The sequence below is a fragment of the Notamacropus eugenii genome, chromosome 2 (assembly GCF_028372415.1).
Source record: "Notamacropus eugenii isolate mMacEug1 chromosome 2, mMacEug1.pri_v2, whole genome shotgun sequence".
Classification (NCBI taxonomy): Eukaryota; Metazoa; Chordata; class Mammalia; order Diprotodontia; family Macropodidae; genus Notamacropus; species Notamacropus eugenii.
In genome coordinates, this window is record NC_092873.1 from 302,205,055 (window position 1) to 302,222,954 (window position 17,900).

General features: G+C 40.8%; 2 protein-coding genes across 2 annotated transcripts; both read left to right on the plus strand.

Moving 5' to 3' along the window:
- The first annotated feature begins 1,158 nt into the window (after positions 1 to 1,158).
- LOC140523933 (olfactory receptor 5V1-like) lies at positions 1,159 to 2,133 on the plus strand. Its single transcript, XM_072638496.1, has one exon. The coding sequence runs from the start codon at positions 1,159 to 1,161 to the stop codon at positions 2,131 to 2,133; it is 975 nt and encodes a 324-aa protein (XP_072494597.1).
- A 13,500-nt stretch (positions 2,134 to 15,633) lies between these two features.
- On the plus strand, positions 15,634 to 16,616 carry LOC140523935 (olfactory receptor 5V1-like). The gene has a single exon (XM_072638497.1). It carries the CDS (start codon positions 15,642 to 15,644, stop codon positions 16,614 to 16,616), a length of 975 nt encoding a protein of 324 aa, XP_072494598.1. The 5' UTR covers positions 15,634 to 15,641.
- Positions 16,617 to 17,900: the final 1,284 nt, after the last annotated feature.

Here is a 17,900-nt window from a genome sequence, read left to right on the forward strand (position 1 = left end):
TTGAAGCCAAGTCTTGGAAAAGTATCTTGGAATATTGGAAAAGGGATTGACTTGGAGTCAGAGGATCTGGATTCAATTCTGCTGCTTTGTAGCTGTGTAACCTTGGGTAAAATACTTAACCTGTCTGGGTACCAGTTTCCTCCTCCATAAAGTGACAGAATTAGGTTAGCAGATCACTAGCTCTCTTCAGGTCCTAAATGTAGGCTTCTAGGATCATTTCTTAAAATGAATGTCCTGAGCCATTTTTCATGTGTTCTAATGAGGACTATTAGTTCCATTTCACAGAGAGCCAGATCAAGCTGTCCCATACCTCATTACCAACTCTTAAATTGAAATCAGAGTGGACAAAATGCTCACCCATGGTACTTCCCTTTAGGGTATCTGTTGTCAACAGTATTTGGGCTCAATGGACCATTATTTGGACACAGTATGGGCATTCCTATGTTCTAATATTCTCTTGAAGTACAAGGAGGTCACAGGTTTAAACAGCTTGAGGACCATCTTTATAGTCACAGCACAGCTTCTGTCCTGCCTCATCAATCACCTCCCCTTCTCTCCCAAGCACCTTGTCTTGATCTGTGCCTCTCATTTCAGATCCAGGTGGCATGACGTGAGTTTCCAGCAGTGGATGATCTACTACTCTGGCTTGTGGACAAAGGTCTGCCCTCTCTAACAGTTCTGATAGATATATATCTGAAGTTTCAGTTCATCTTAAATAATGTGAATGAGATGATGCAGTAAGCAGGGCTGTATTACTTTAGTGTTTGCATTTCATTTGGTTCCTACAGGCTATCACCTAATTACATCCTTTAAAAAAAGCACAAGTGTAATACTCATGACATTCCATTATTCAATCCAATGAGGGAGATCATGAGCATAGAAGGTCAAAGCCAACCGGACCTGTGCAATCTAGTGAGAAAGAACTCGAAATTCGTGAGTTGAGAATCCCAGTCAAGCCAAGGTTCCTCCCTTGGGTTGCTAACCTCATATGAGTATGTGTTTGTCCATCTTTGTCCTTCCTGAGTGCCCTCTCTGTTCTGGGTAAAGTACTTCCCATCGATTCCAGTAGCCAATAGTGTGGCAAAGTGAGGTGAGATAGAGGAAAGTGTTAACTCTGTACTCTCCCAAACAATAATATCTTTTATTTTTATTTCAGCTATGAAGGACATTAAAGAAAGGGGAAACCAAACAGTTGTCACTGAATTCATCTTCTTGGGGTTTTCCAACCACCCACAACTGCAGGGATTGTTCTTCCTGATATTTTTAATAGTATACCTGGTAACTCTCCTAGGGAACCTTCTCATATTAACAGCAATCAGAATCAATCCTGTTCTTCATACTCCTATGTACTATTTCCTCAGCAACTTGTCCTTCATGGACATCTGCTATACTTCCACCACTATCCCCATCATGCTAGTGAACTTTTTCCGAGAGAAGAAGACCATTACCTATGAAGGCTGCCTGTCCCAGGTCTTCTTCCTTATTACTTTTGCAGGTGCTGAGTGTGTCCTGTTAGCTGCTATGGCTTATGACAGATTTATAGCCATTTGCCATCCATTACGTTACCCAGTTCTCATGAGCAAGAGGGTCTGTGCCTACTTAGCAGCTGGGTCCTGGTTGTGTGGGATAGTGAATTCTCTGACACACACAGTCCTCATGGCAACTCTCACTTTGTGTGGTCCTAACCAGATCAGCCATTTTCTCTGTGATATCCCCCTAATCCTGAAGCTCTCCTGCTCAGATACTTCAGCCAATGAGGCTGCAGTCTATGTAACCAGTGCAATCTTTGGTCTGAGCCCCTGCCTCTTCACTGCTATATCCTACATGCTTATTATCTCTGCCATCTTGAAAATCCAGTCTACTCAAGGGCGGAAAAAAGCCTTCTCCACCTGTGCTTCTCACCTCACTGTGGTGGTGCTCTACTATGGAACCATAAACTTCAACTATGACCGGCCCAGATCAGGGTATTCCCTAGATATGGTCATCCTGGTCTCTGTCCTTTTCTGTATTGTCACCCCCATGTTAAATCCTATCATCTACAGCCTGAGAAACAAGGAAGTCAAAGGTGCCTTGAGGAAATTATGTGAAGGGTATATTTTACCCAGTGATTCAAGTGTTCAAATCCATTCTTAACCTGGAATCCATGAATGTGGTCTAAAAAAAAATTAACTATTTTCAATGTAATTGGTTTCCTTTGTAATCTTATGCAATTGACGTACTTAACAACTTTACTCTCTACTATCATAGAGTATGTTCTATTCTTTCCAGTCTCCATTTTTATCTTCACTCTTTACCTATCTACTAGTTGCTTCTTCACTTTCAACAAACATACCTCATTTCTCTTCATCAGCAAAAAAATCTTCTGTAACACAAGAGTTATCAACTCATATCTCTCCTGCTTTGTGGCTAGACTGTTTGCACAGGCTATCTAAAACCACTGCCTCCATTTCCTTTCCTTTTCATGTTTCTAAATTCTCTAGAATCTACCTTCTGACCTCATCATTTCACTGAAACTACTCTCTCCAAAGTTATCCATGATCCTGTATTTGCTCAGTCTAATGGCCTTTTCTCAGTCCTCATCTGCAGACTTTTCCACTGTGATCACCTTCTTTTCCTTCTTTCTACGTTTTCCTGACACTATCTTCTCCTAATGTTTCTCCTGCCTAGGTGATCTTTCCTACTCTATCTTCTGTGCTAGATCATTATTTAGATCCTGCCTTGGGTGCCCCACAGTGTTCTGTCCTGAATGATCTTCCCTTTTCTCTCTATAGTATTCCACTTGGTAATGTCATCTGCTACATGGATTCAATTATCATCTCTGCTGATGATACTCAAATCTATTTCTCTCGAACTGAACTTCTCTGCTAACATCCAGGATTCCTGTTGGATATCTTGAACTGGATGTCCCATAGATTTCTTAAACTCAATATGTCCAAAATTGAATTCAGCTTTCCCCCTAAACCCTTCTTTCTCCCTAACTTCTCTTTGATGGTAACCATATTCTCCTTGTCTATAGAATCACAATCTAGATCTTACTCATGACTCCTCACTCTTGCTGCCTATATCTAATCTGTTGCAAACCCTGAAGATGTTCCCATCATAACATCTCTTGCATACATTCCTTCTCTCCTTTGACTCTGCCCCCTTACTGATACCAGACACTTACCACCTTATGTATGTCTGGACCACTCCAAAGTTTGCTGATTGGTCTCTCTTTCTCTACTCCAGTCTGTCCTTCATTCAGATGTCAAAGTGATCTTCCTAAAGCACAGGTCTGACCATCTCACCCCCCTACTCAACAATCTCCAGTGGCTGCCTATCATCTCAAGGATCACATATACAATGGTTTTTTATTCAGAGCATGTCATAACCTTCTCCTGCTCATCTTTACTCTTTTATTTTTAATTTTGGAATAAAAAAGCATTTCCATGAAATATTGTAACAAAAGGATTACTGCACATGAAACTGAAAACCTATTGTATACAACTTGCTATTCCTTTTAAATAAAGTAACTATGAATTTTTTCCCTCTCCCACCTCTCTGCTCTGGGATGGCTACCTTTAGACTTCTTACTTCTTATACTTCAACAAATACCCAGTGATTCAGTGACACTGGTCTTCTTATTGTTCCTTAAGAAAGACACTCATCACCCTACTTCCAGCATTGTCACTGGCTATAGATTCCTCCATGCCTGGAATCCTTTCTCACCTTATTTCCACTTTCTGCCTTCCTTGGATCTCTTTGTGATTCAACTAAAAGCCTACCTTCTGCAATAAGCCTTTCCCAATCTCCATTCCAATGTCTTCCATTAAAAAAAATTCCAGTTTATCCTGTTTATACCTTGTTTGTGCAAGGTTGTTTTCAGGTTGTATCCCTCTTTAGACTACAGGGTCCTTGAGAACAGGGTCTTTCTTTGTATCCTTGGTAAAACTGTCTTTATATTCTCAACATCTAGCAGAGCACACATATTAAGTGCTTAATAAAATGTTTACTGATTGACTAAGAAGGGAGTCCATAGGCTTCATCAGACTGCCAGAGAGGTCCATGCCACATAAACTGGTTAAGAACCCCTAGTCTAGATTAATATGACTCTTCCCATATAAATGATTCCTATGGTGGGAATAACAGAGAAGAGTTGAAGGGGTACAAACCTAGAGGGTTATACAATAATACATGACTGTAAACTTCAAGTAGAAGCTTCTTGAGAGCAAGGGCTGGAATTTATTTTGGTTTTGCCTTTCTTTTGATATTTCCAGCCCTTAGCATATTGCTTGGTACCTGCTCAGTCATTAATGAAGAAGCAACTTTAATCTTGATATATTGGAGGAAAAGGGGGATCTTCTTAATAATTCAAATTTTGGAAAAGTGGAATGGGTTAAATAATTATAATTACCTAATAACAAATGTTAAATTAATTTTTTAAAAGTACTGAGGTTGAGGGTGAAAGATCCCTACTAACTGGAGGCTTGTGGATGCCCAACAAACCGTCCTGTGATATTTACAATTTGGAAAATCTGTATGTCTAAAATATTACACATTTCATACTGTTATAGTTCTACACTACCAAGTTTTCTGGTGAGCACCATTTCTGTATTTCTCTTTGATCTGGGAAATTAACATAGGTTGTGAATATGCTTGAAAGCTTTAGACTTATTACATGACACTTTCAGATGATTTTTATCCTAGTAGAATTACAATAAAATATCTTTTAAAATGTGCCATACAATTGCCTTCCTACCACTGGGCTGGCACTATGTTATCTACAGAACTAAGGATTCTCCATGAGACATACACTATTTTATGGCACCAAAGATGGGTCAAGATGGACAACAAGGAACTAGGTCAAAACAGGAGATGCCAGGAACAGGACCCAGGTGAACATAATTGGATAAACTAAGTAAGACAGAAGAGCTACAAAAGAGGGATGGAAGGAAAGATGGAAGGAAGAAAGAAATGAATGAATGAAAAGACATCTAGCACAGACTTGCTATGTGTAACACATTTTGCTTGTTTCTGGAGACAAATATAAAAAGAAAAATAGTTCTTGCTTTCAAGGAACTTACATTTTTACAAGGGAAAACAGCATGTATAGGCAAGTGGTAGCTAGGGAAAGAGAGGTGGAAAGAGCTTGGGGTGGGAAACGACTAGTTATAAAAGTGGCAGGGAGATGATAAGGTGGCCTGAATTAGAAAGTTGGATGGCTAGATAACCAGTGCATACCCCCATCATGTCAACACTAGAAGAGAGAATAAAGTTTTATTATGATTTTTTTGTACTAAGAGCCAAGAATGAAATTTTTATGAATAAGAACCATCCTCAACCCTTATTATCAAACACTGAATGGCTATGAAAATGAGTTTTTGCTGCAGATTTGGTGTTTCTTAATGAATTCATGGGCTGTTAGGTGGCCCAGTAGACAGATCATTGGGCCTGCCATCAGGAACACCTGAGTTGTAATCCAGCCTCAAACATTTACTAGCTGTGTGACTCTGGGAAAGTCACATAACCCTCTTTGTCTCATTTTCATCATCTGTCAAACGAGCTGGAGAAGGAAAGGGCAAACCACTCATTTCTTCGCCAAGAAAATCCTATATGAAGTCATGAAGAATCAACCACAACTAAAACAACTGAATAACAACAATGAATTTATCATAAAACTACCAGGAAAAACAGCACTTGTTTGTAAAATTTATACCATTGTCAAGTCAATTTGGTGACAACTAACATTCTTTGAATCACAAGTAATGTCAAGTTGCTTTATATTCTTCTGTTTCTTTAAAAAGTTGAAACAAGTAAAATTAAACTTTAAAGTGTGTAAATACATTTTTTCCCCTGGAGAATCTGGTTGATTATATTCTCTAGCAAATTCTTTTAAACATTGCTTGAGTTCAGGGGGTGCAAAAAACTAGAATGAAATCAATACCAGACTTGGAGTGGCAACTGTCAGCTAATAATAGTAATGATGATGATGATGATAAGTGGCACGTATACATGTATATTTATGTACATGAGTGTATGTATGCTTTAAGGTTGGCAAGGTATTTTATATGCATTATCTCACTTAAGCCTTGCCCTTGTATTCTCTCTCTTTTTCCCCCTCCTCACAATGTATTTATGTAAATGTGATTTTTATGCATATATGTATATACATGTGTATATATGTATACACATGTATATAAATAAACTATATTTTATATGTATGTATATATATATTTATGTCCCATCTATGACACAAGGCAATTCAGAAAAGTATAAATATGTTGAGGACATAATAAATGAAAACTTCTTAAAACAAAGCATCACAAAAGAATATTATTTAAATGAAAATGTTGGTTGTGGTGCTGGCGTTGGAAAACAAGATTTCAAATAGCACTTTTATCTGACTGAGGAAGAAGCAAGGTCAAAGATCTGGGGAGGTGTAGACGAAAAAACAAACAACAATTCAAGTTAATTGAAGGAAATCTGGAGAGAAGGTAATCAGGAGTGAGGGAACTGAGAGCCTGTGGAAATAGGTAAGTATCAGATGACTGTAAGCAAACCCATGCATTGTCTTCGACTCCTACTGCATTTTCACAAATGTCCTTGATGACATCCCAGCTCTGTCCATCTCCCCAAGAGGATACTACTTTGCAATAATAAAATATGACAGTAATGGAAAAAATATCTCTTCTTCTCATTAGCCACCTTCCTCTCTCCCTCCTTCCCTCCTTCCTTCTTCCCTTCCTGTCTTCAAGTTGATTGGATCTGTAACTGTTAAAAAGTTTCCCTCAGATATCTCAATCTATAAGTATCCATTTCTGCCCAAGCATCTAACCTCCACCTGCCTCTTGCAGAAGGTGGGAATTGAGGTGAGTCTTCAAGGAAGCCAGGGAAGACAGGGGGTGGAGATGAAGGCGTGGGGGAGCGCTCTTTGTACAAGCATGGAGACAAGAAATGATTATCCCAAGGATGGGGAACCTCTGGCCTCGAGGCCACATGAGGCCTTCCAGGTGTGGATTGTTGACTGAATCCAAGTTTTACAGAACAAATCCTTTTGTTAAGGGGATTTGTTCTGTGAAGTTTGCACTTGAGGACCTAGAGGGCCACAAGTGGCCTCCAGACAGCAGATTTGCCACCCCTGAAATCCCTCCAATAGGACCTAAGAATAACAGAGAGAAGCAGAGGACCTGAAAGGGCCTAAAAGCAAGCAGAAGAGTCCCCCAGTTCAGTGAATAAAGCAACCTTCCCAGAGACATCACCAGAGAATATCAGGGGCATTTCACAGGAAAAATGAGCAGTGTCAGTGTCAGTGTCACCATTTGTCCTTGCCTTGTCTGCTCCATCCACAAATGCATCTCTTGTGTCTTCTCTGCCCATTCATGTGCCTTACCTATATGCCCATCCATTCATAATCCTGTATTTACCCTCTTTCCCACAGGTAGTCTGGTTCCCTTTAGGAGAGGGTCCCCTGATTTATGCGGGGAGACTTACTTTGCTGTGCTGTTGAATTACATGTCCTATGCTTTAAAATAATTTTTCTTCTGATTGGCTCATGAAAGAAACATATCAAGAAAGGATCATGAACTCTGATTTTGAGTGAATGTTGACCCACACTCATGATATGCCTCCAAACTGGAGGTAGCAGTCATGGGAGTTCACAGGTGAAAGAGAGCCCCAAATGCTGTAGGTATCTGTACAAATAGGATTGTAAGGTTCACGAGGGCAGGAACTTCTCTCAGTGCATAGTCTGGTGTGGTATAGACAATTGACACTTAATAAATCTTTATTTAAGTTCCCTATGGCAGAATTATATAGTAAGTGAAGATCAGAAATATTGAGAAGGAAATAAGTCCAGTAAGGCTCCAAAGAGATGATTCTCAGGGTCCCTTTGCTCTTAAACTTTGTGTGAGCCTCTGACCCTGGGGGAAAAAGAAAGCTTCATTGCTTGAGGCACTAAAGAGGAGCTAGTCCAGAGACTCAAGAAAATAACCTCAGGGACTAAAGCCTGCTCTGGCCTCTAGGGATTGACCAGATTAAGAGGAAATAACCTGGTTTATAACCTGGAACTCTTCAAGCTGATGTCCCTGATTTCACACAGGAGTAACCCCTGAGTTGAAGCAAGAACTTAGAGCAGCCAGCAGAGGAGGACCTGAAAAGCCCAAGTCCTGTCACTGCAGACAGAGGAGCAGCAGCTCACTGCCACAGGCTGACTCCACCTCTGTTCTCAAGACTAAAGCAGGAGCTTTTCAGTCATGCTCATGAAATCCATTTTCTTCCCATTCAAGAAACCACAACTTCTCTTTTGTGTTTTGCATGTAGTTTCTTTCATCTGTTTTCTTTCATTTTGTTTGTAAAGGACAAAGTCCAATACAGGAGGTATGTTATATTTCTTTAATTAACATGAAACATCTCAACTTTTTCTGAGTTTCCTAAAATCATTTAATTCTTTATCTTAGGGAATCCATGGGCAAAACAAAGTTCTCATCACAGGTGAAACCCAAGAGTCATGAGGGTCAAAAAATTTATTTTCAGCAGGACTTCTTTAAGGTAAATACATCTGGTCAATTTAATTTTAAAAAAACAACAATCAGTCAATTCTGCAAAATATCATTGTATTGCTGTTATGGATGGTGGAGGTGAATAATCAGTGCATTAGAAATATGAGGCTGCCCAGCATGGGGGATGCTTTGGAGGGAGCAGAGAACAGGGGGAGGAAGACCTGCTTTGGGGCTGCTACAATAGTGCAGGCAGGAACTTGGTGGTGAGGGCTTGAAGGAGTCATGGGAACATCAGGGAGAATGGGAAGGACAAATTTGGGAGATGTTTCAGAGAGGAATGCACGGGGGTTATTTCCCAAGAAAGGTGCGAGAGAATAGAAGATTAATCAAATAAAGCCACAGGCTGCTGTTCCCATCAATCCACCCCTGGAGCCAATAATTCCATCAAACCAGAAGTTCCAGACACAGGTTTATTGATGAATATGCTCTTTGTCTGTAGATCTTCCCTGGTCTGCTTTCCTACCCAAGCCTGCAAACCTGCCCCAACTGCCTAGATCTCAGCAGGTGATCCCTCTTAACCAGAAGGCAATTTACTGTCTCTAGATGACAATGTGAGCTACAGGAATATTTTAGAAAAGGGAACATGGCCCTTATCAAGGGCACCCCCAAACAACCAAAGAAGTATTCGAATTGGAAAGAACCTTAGACATCATCTCATCCAACCTCCATTTTGTTTCATAAATGATTAAACTCATACCCAAAGGGTTAAAGATGATTTATGCTAGACTACCTGATGCTTAAATGGAAAACCAGAATCCAGGTCTTCTGTCTCACGGTCAAGTGCTCCTCCCACTCCACTTCCTGCCTCCATTCACTCTAAAATATCTGATCCGTAGCACGTTGCTCTGATGGGATTTGAATCTGAGTCTGGCCAACTCCTACCTGTGTGATCTTCGGGAAAGCACTCGATTTCACCCTCAGCTCCCTCTTTCGGAGAAGAGTACCTGGTTTGGGAATGTCATGTTTGAAATGGAGGTGTGACAACGCAGTGCTGATGTCTTAGAAAAATCTAGAAGTTAAAGCATGGGCATAAGCAACTTTTCCAAGAAATCTAGCAGTGAAGGAGAGAACAGAGATGAGATGGAAGCCAGATGGGCTGGACACAGGGGTAGGGAACGTGGGGCCCTTAGCTGCATGTGGCCCTCTAGGTCCTCAAGTTCAGCCCTTTGACTGAATTCAAATTTCACAGACCAAATCCCCTTAGTAAAAGGATTTGTTCTATAAAACTTGGACTCAGTCAAAAGGCTGGAACCAAGTTCCTAGAAGGACACATGTGGCCTCAAGGCCACAGGTTCCCCACCCTGACAGAATCGTCAAAGAATGTTTCTTTTAGAATTATGTCTGGAAGCTAAATGGAAGGTCAAGACTGCATAGAAAGGTGGCAGAGTCAGTAGCATGGTCAAACCCCTAGGGTTGAATGATATTTTCAAGAGAGAGGGAATAGAGAGAGAAGTGACCAGGAGCAGACCCTTCTGGACTCCCCTTTTTCAAAGGTCTATAAGGGATACAGAAGGAGTGATCAGAAAGGCAGGTGCAGTACTAACAGAATGTGATAGGTAAAATAATCATACTAGCTAGCATTTAAATACTATTTGTATAGTGCCAGGCACTGTGCCAAACACTTGACATTTATTCTCTCGTTTTATCCTCACACACACCCTCCATATTAAGTCCTATTATTATTCCTATTTTACAATTGAACAAGGGCAAACAAAAGGTAAACAACTACCCAAGGTCACACAGATAATAAGTGTCTGAAGCTGGATTTGAACTCAGATCTTGACGATTCCATGTCTGGCACATTCTCCACTGTGATACCTGGCTGCCTTGGATTTAAAGCCAAAGAAGTAGATCCAATGACATGTAATAGGAGGGAGAGAATTAAGAGCAGGGGAGAATTCAGAGAGGATAAGGACTGAAAGAAAGGCCAGATGGTCTGAAAGCAAGAATCACTGATGGTCCTTGAGGAGATGGTCTCAATAGGGAGATGGGGATGGAAGCCCAGTACTAGGGGGTTGAGGAGAGGATGGGTTTGGGAGGAAGGGGAGACATTTAGGGGAGACTTTTACAAAGAAGGTTAGCAATAAGAAGGGAAAAGTTTCAAGATGGCAGCTTCATAAGATTAAGTGAACTTTTTTGTTGTTTGGGTTTAAGTTTTAGAATTGGGAAGACTTGGCATGTCTGTACAAAGAGAGGAAGGAAACATTGATGGTGCTTGAAAGAGAGAATTGTTGCTGTAGTAAGGTCCTGAAGGAGGGAGCAGATAACAGGTTCAAAAGCTCAGGGAGAAGAATAAGACTTGGTAAGGAGAGGAGATGCCTCTTATTCTGAGGGAAGACAGAAGTAGAAGAAAACAAGTGGAGGGATGCTGAGAAGTGTTAAAGAAAGGGAGACTGGTTGTCTGAGGGCTGTGTATGATGTCCTCAATCTCAGTGAAGAAGGAGGCAGAATGGCAGAATTTGAGCATTAGGAGGGACCTCAATAACTATCTTGTACAACTCATACACAAAAGGAATCACCATTATTACATACCCAGAAAATGGCAAAGTCATCATTTGTGAGAATGAAGTTCAGAAGGAAGGAAGAAGTTGGAGCTGATGCTGTGGGAAATAACATAAAGTGAATGAGGTAAAATAGAGATACTGTCTAGAATCAGGGGTTGTAACCTAGGCTCTCAGTGGCTGAAAGAATCAGGGTTTCATGATTTTCTTCACTGACACTCTTCCAGGTGGAAGAGCAGTGAAATCAGATGCTGAAGGTTATACAGGAATAAATAATTACAGGTGATTAACAGTGAAAGTGAAGCATGTAAGGGAATGAAGGGTACTAACTAGTGAAACCTTTCAAGTGGCAGACTGTGTGTGTGCGCACGCGTGTTTGTCCTTCACTGCTGAAGACCTTGCCATTAGAGAAATAATGACATGACTTGCACTTGACTTTGTTTTGAGTGAGGGAGGGCTGTGCAGGTCACCAGCCTCACTTCTCCTGCAGAGTCATCTGCATCCAGTGACCAGATATTCATCAGGATGACTGGAGATGACCCAGGATGAGGCAATTTGTGTTAAGTGACTTGCCCAAGGTCACACAGCTAGTGAGTGTGAAGTGTCTGAGGTGAGATTTGGACTCGGTCCTCCTGACTCCTGCACTGGTGCTCTATCCACTGCACAACCTAGCTGCCCCTCCCACGTGGGGTATACAGGAAGAGAAGCAGAATAAGGTTTTAGCCTAAGGGCTATTTGAATTTCCTTTCCTTTATATTATAAGTATTTCTCTTGGTGGCTTGCAGAATTTGCTGCTTGCCATTAGAATTGTTGAATTTAATCACTAGGTATCTTGGAGTTTGAAGTCTAGGATTGTTTTTGATTGTTGTTTTTCTGAAGGCGATCTATGAATTCTTTCCATTGGTGCTTTATTTTCCATATAAGGGGCAGCTAGGTGGTGCAGTGGCTAGAGCACCAGCGCAGGAGTCAGGAGGACCGAGTCCAAATCTCACCTCAGACACTTCACACTCACTAGCTGTGTGACCTTGGGCAAGTCACTTAACCCCAGTTGCCTCATCCTAGGTCATCTCCAGTTATCCTGATGAATATCTGGTCACTGGATTCAGATGGCTCTGGAGGAGAAGTGAGGCTGGTAACCTGCACAGCCCTTCCTCATTCAAAACAAAGTCAAGTGCAACTCATGTCATCATTTCTCTAATGGCATGGTCTTCTTCAGTAATGAAGTACAAACACACATATTTTCCTTATTCAAAAGTTCTAGGGGTGTTATGTGTTGCATGATGATGCTCACAGTTTTTAACTTGTCATGTTTCTCACACTGGCCTATGATACTTAAGTTGTCTATTCAAGTTTTGTCCTCAAGATCAATATGTTTTACTTTTATGCAATTCATGCATTATGTACACAGATCTCTCAGTGTTATTGGGTTTTGTTTCTCTTTTCCAGATTGTCTTTCCCTCCAGTACATTTGCATTCCTCATCTATTGTTCCCTTTTTCATTTCTTTGGAGAAACTTAACAAGGTAGATTCAGGATTCCAGATACAGGTTGAAGTCAAAGGACTGAATGAGATTTTCAAGGGAGGGAGAGTAGATAAAGAAGAGAAGTAAGTCAAAGTCAGACCTTTGAGGGAAACCTTCCTTCAGAGGTCTGTAAAGAATACAGAAGAAGTGCTTAGAAAGGGGGGAGAACTAAGAAAATGTGATAGTTCTAAAACCGAGGCTTAGAGAAATAGCATGGAATATGAGAAATAGGCCTGACCGTGGTATCAGAGGATCTGGGATCAGATCTGCTGCTTTCTAGCTGTGCAACCTTGGGTAAAATTGTTAACCTCTCTGAATACCAGTTTCCTCCTCCACAAAATAAAGGAATCAGGCTAGTAGATCTCCAGCTCTCTTCAGGTTCTAAATGTAGGCTTCTAGGAGACTCTATAAAATGAAATGTCCTGAACCGTTCTCCATATGTGGTGAGATCAGGACTGTTACTTCCTTTTCTCAGAGAACCAGATCAAGCTGGCGTATACCTCATTAGCAACTCTTAAATTGAAATCAGAGTGCACAAAATACTCTCCCATGGTACTTCCTTTTAGGTGTTTGTGGTCAACAGGATTTGGCTGAATCAGCTATTAATTGGACCCAGTGTGGCCATTCCTATGTTGTTATATTCTCTTGAAGTACAAAGAGGTCACAGACCTAAACAACTTGAGAACCACCTTTATAATCACAGCACAGCTTCTGTCCTGCCTCATCAGTGAGCTCACCTGCCCTCTCAAGCATTTGTTTGGATCTGACCCTCTCATTTCAGATCCAGGTGGGATAAAGTCAAATTTGTTTCCAGCAGTGGATGGTCCACTCTGAAGAGTGGACAAAGGTCATCTCTCTCTAACAATTCTGATAGATCTGTCCAAAGTTTGGATTCATCTCAAATGATGTGAGATGATGCAGTGAGCAGGGCAGTATTACCTTAGCATTTGCATTTCATTCACCAGGAGACAGCTTCCTTCCTATAGGATATTACCTAATTATATCCTTTAAAGAAGCATAAGTACAATACTCATAACATTTTATTATTCACTCCAATGAGGGAGATCATGAGCATAGAATGTCAAAGCCAGCGACACAAGATTATATGTTTGCATTCCCAATCAGGGAGGTCTGAGGGATACTTGGCCCTGTGGTTCTAAAGGCTACATGGTGCCATTTCCCTTCAGGGTCAGTTTATGAGCCACACAAGAAACTCAGTCTCATTCTTTCATAATCCAGCTTCATCACCTACAGGTTTGAATGATCTTCAGTGGTTCCCCCAAACTAAACCCACCCTCAAAGAATGAAGATTTGTCATCATCAAGGAGTTTCAAAGCAATGCTGGAGATGCAGGAGGTAATTCCCAAAGACAAGTGACCTAGAAGTTTTGAATAATGTCAGCATCATTGGAAAAGGGAAGGAAACATGATTTTATGAAGTGCCTACTTTGTTGTAGCCACTGACCTAAGGGAATTTTTTTTAAGTCTGGATTTTCACAACAGCCCTGCCAGGTAAGTGCTGTTATAATTTTGATTTCACAATTGAAGAAAGTGAGTTAGAGGTTAAGTGACTTCCCCAAGGTCACATAATTAGAAAGTTTCTTAATCTCAATTTGAATTCAGGTCTTCCTGATGTCAGGCCCAGCACTCTATACATTGCACCACCGAGGTGCCTCAAAATATCAAGAATATATAAAGCATAAGCCTAAAGATCCTTAAGGTGACTACTTTGAAAGGATGAATTTCTTTTAGTATGATTGTTAAAAAAAGCAAGCCCCATTGTGGTTTGAGCTTATACATGCAGACAGAGCCAACTGTGGGCAAAATTTTCTAAGGAGAGAGAGTTTGCAATTAATTCACTTTCTTGATTTCTCTTTGCTTCCCTTTCCTATTTTCTTCTCTGATTACTGTTCCACCCCAGGATCACCTCTTCTCAATCTTGTGCCTTCCCCTCCCCCATCCCCTTAGTGTATTTGCATCAGTTTCCTCTATGAAAATGAGTTCTGAAGAGATTGGATATCTTTACCCTTGATAAGAGACTTATGGGAAACATGACAATGTAATGACAAATGTGTGTGTTGGCTTTTGTTCCACATGCCCTCATAATGTATCACTGAGTATGCATGTCACATTGAGGCTCTATCCAGTGAAGCCTGGGGTGTTGTGACCTGTCTAAGGTGGCCTAGTGAGTATAATGTTAGCTTGGAGTCAGGTAGACTGAATGTACATCAAATTTCACCTCAGATGTTTACTACCTATGTGACCGTGGGGTCAGACACAGGGAATGAAAGCAAATGAAATGAATGAATGAAAGCAGGATGAACAGTCTTTCTTTTTTACTATTTATCTCAGTGCTTGGCACATAGTAGGCACTTAATAAATGCTTATTAGCTGACTGAATGAATGTCATACTCACAGAGCTTTTGTATAAAGTAGCAGATGCTCCATCACTGAACTCAGTGCAGAGGGATCAGTGAGTATCAATGAAGCAATTGAGGAAAGAGACAGAACTCTAAAAACATAAGTTGAGGATTCCAGTTCAAGTCATGGCTCCTCCCTTTAGTGGCTGTCCTTTGATATTTATATAAGTCTCCCATTCTCAAGGTCTCTCTGAAGAACTTTGGAATCTATTGTATGCCATGGGAGACACTGACCAAAACCTGCCTATGGTATACCCACATCAAAGAAGGTGCTCTCTGTGCTCTTTAAGCAAAGCAGATTGTAGCAGTTCAAAAGAAACATGAAATGCACAAATTTAGAGAATCCACCCCAAATGTTCTCATGGACTATTTGTGCTAGACCTGTGGTAGAGCATTCTGAGCTCCTATTGGTCTGATTAGCAACATTCAGACACATTATAACTTGACTCTAACATAGTAATGTCATTTTGGTTCTAAAGACAACAACCATTGATATGAGTATGTGTTTGTCCATCTTTGTCCTTCCTGGGCTCTCTCTGTTCTGGGTTAAGTACATCCCATTGATTCCTGTAGCCAGTAGTGTGGTAAAGTGAGATGAGACAGAGCAAGGGGTTAACTCTCTTCTCCCCTAAACAATGATATCTTCTATTTTCATTTCAGCTATGAAGGACATTAAGGAAAGGGGAAACCAAACAGATGTCACTGAATTCATCTTCCTGGGGTTTTCCAACCACCCACAACTGCAGGGATTGTTCTTCCTGATATTTTTGATTATATACCTAGTAACTCTTTTGGGTAACCTTCTCATATTAACAGCAATCAGAATCAACCCTCTTCTTCATACTCCTATGTATTATTTCCTCAGCAACTTGTCCTTCCTGGACATCTGCTATACCTCCACCACTGTCCCCATCATGCTGGTGAATTTCTTCCAAGAGAAGAAGACCATTACCTATGAAGGCTGCCTTGCCCAGGTCTTCTTCCTTGTTACTTTTGCAGGTTCTGAGTGTGTCCTGTTGGCTGCTATGGCTTATGACAGATTTGTAGCCATTTGCTATCCATTACGTTACCCAGTTCTCATGAGCAAGAGGATCTGTGCCTACTTGGCAACTGGGTCCTGGTTGTGTGGGTTAGTGAATTCTTTGACACACACAGGTCTCACTACAACTCTCACTTTGTGTGGTCCTAACCAGATCAGCCATTTTCTCTGTGATATCCCCCTGCTTCTAAAGCTCTCTTGTTCAGACACATTGGTCAATGAGGTTGCACTCTATATATCCAGTGCCACCATTGGTCTGAGCCCCTGCCTCTTCACTGCTGTGTCCTATATTCTCATTATCTCTGCCATCTTGAAAATCCAGTCTGCTCAGGGACGGCAAAAAGCCTTCTCCACCTGTGCTTCTCACCTTACTGTGGTGGTCATCTACTATGGAACTTCTAACATCAACTATGATCAGCCCAGCTCAGGCTACTCTCTGGATGTGGATATCCTGGTCTCTGTCCTCTTCTGTATTGTCACTCCCATGTTAAATCCTATTATCTACAGCTTGAGAAACAAGGAAGTCAAAGTGGCCTTGAGGAAACTATATGAAAGGTATATTTTACCCAGTGATTCTAGTGTTCAAATCAGTTCTTAACCTGGAGTCTACGAACTTGATTTAGAAAAATATTTATTAACTTTTCAACATAATGTTTTCCTTTGTAAACCTGTGTATTTTGTGCATTTAAAAGCTTTATTCTCCACCATCACTGTCCTTTCTATTCTTTCCATTCTGCATTTTTATCTTCAGCCTTTACCTATCTACTGGCTCCTTCCTGACTGTCAATAAACATGCCCCATTTCTCTTCATCTGCTAAAAACCTCTGTGACCCCATGGTTATCAGCTCATATCTCTCCTCCTTTGTGGCTAAGCTGCTTACCAGTGCCTCCATTTTCTCTCCTTTCAATCTCTCTAAGTTCTCTAGATTCTGCCTTCTGACCTCACCATTCAATTGAAACTGCACTCCAAAGTTATCCATGATCCCCTCATTGCTGAATCTAATGGCCCTTTCTCAGTCCTTATCCATAGCCTTTACCACTGTTAATCACCCTCTTCTTTTCAATTCTTTCTTCCTTCTAGGTTTTTCTGACACTATCCTATCCTAGTACTCCTCCTACATAGATGATCACTCCTCAGTCTCCTTTTTTGGATCATTATTTAACTCTTGCTCACTAATCTTGGGTGCCCCACAAAATTCTGTCCTGAACTGTCTTCCCTTTTCTCTATATATAATTTCACTTAGTGATTTAAGCAGTTTCCATGGATTTAATTATCATATCTCTGCTGATGATCCTCAAATCTATTTATCTGGTACTAAACCTCTCTGTTGACCTCCAGTCTCATATCTCCAAATACATTTTAAACATCTCTAATTGATTATCTTATTGACTGGCCATGTCCAAAACTGAGCTCAGCATTCCCCCTAAATCCTCCCTTTTTTCTAATTTCTCTTTGCTATTAATGGCACCCCTATCCTCCTAGTCCCCAGGATCACAATCTTGGTGTCATTAATGACTCTTCACTCTTACTGTCTCTATCTTAGTACCAAATCTGGAGATGTTCCCATCAAAACATCTTTTACATATGTTCCTTCTCTCTTCTGACTGTGCCACCTTACTGTTATGAGACCCTCACCACCTTATGTCTAGAGTACTCCAATGTTTGCTGATTAGACTCTCTCTCTCTACTCCAGTTCATCCTTCACTTAGATGTCAAAATGATCTTCCTAAAGCACAGGTCTGATCATCTCACCTCTCTCCTCAACAAACTCCAGTGCCTCTATATGATCAGAAGGATCACATATAAAATGGTGTGTTATTCAGAGCATGTCATAACCTTCTCCTCCTCACCTTTAGTCTACTTACATCTTATAATCCATCA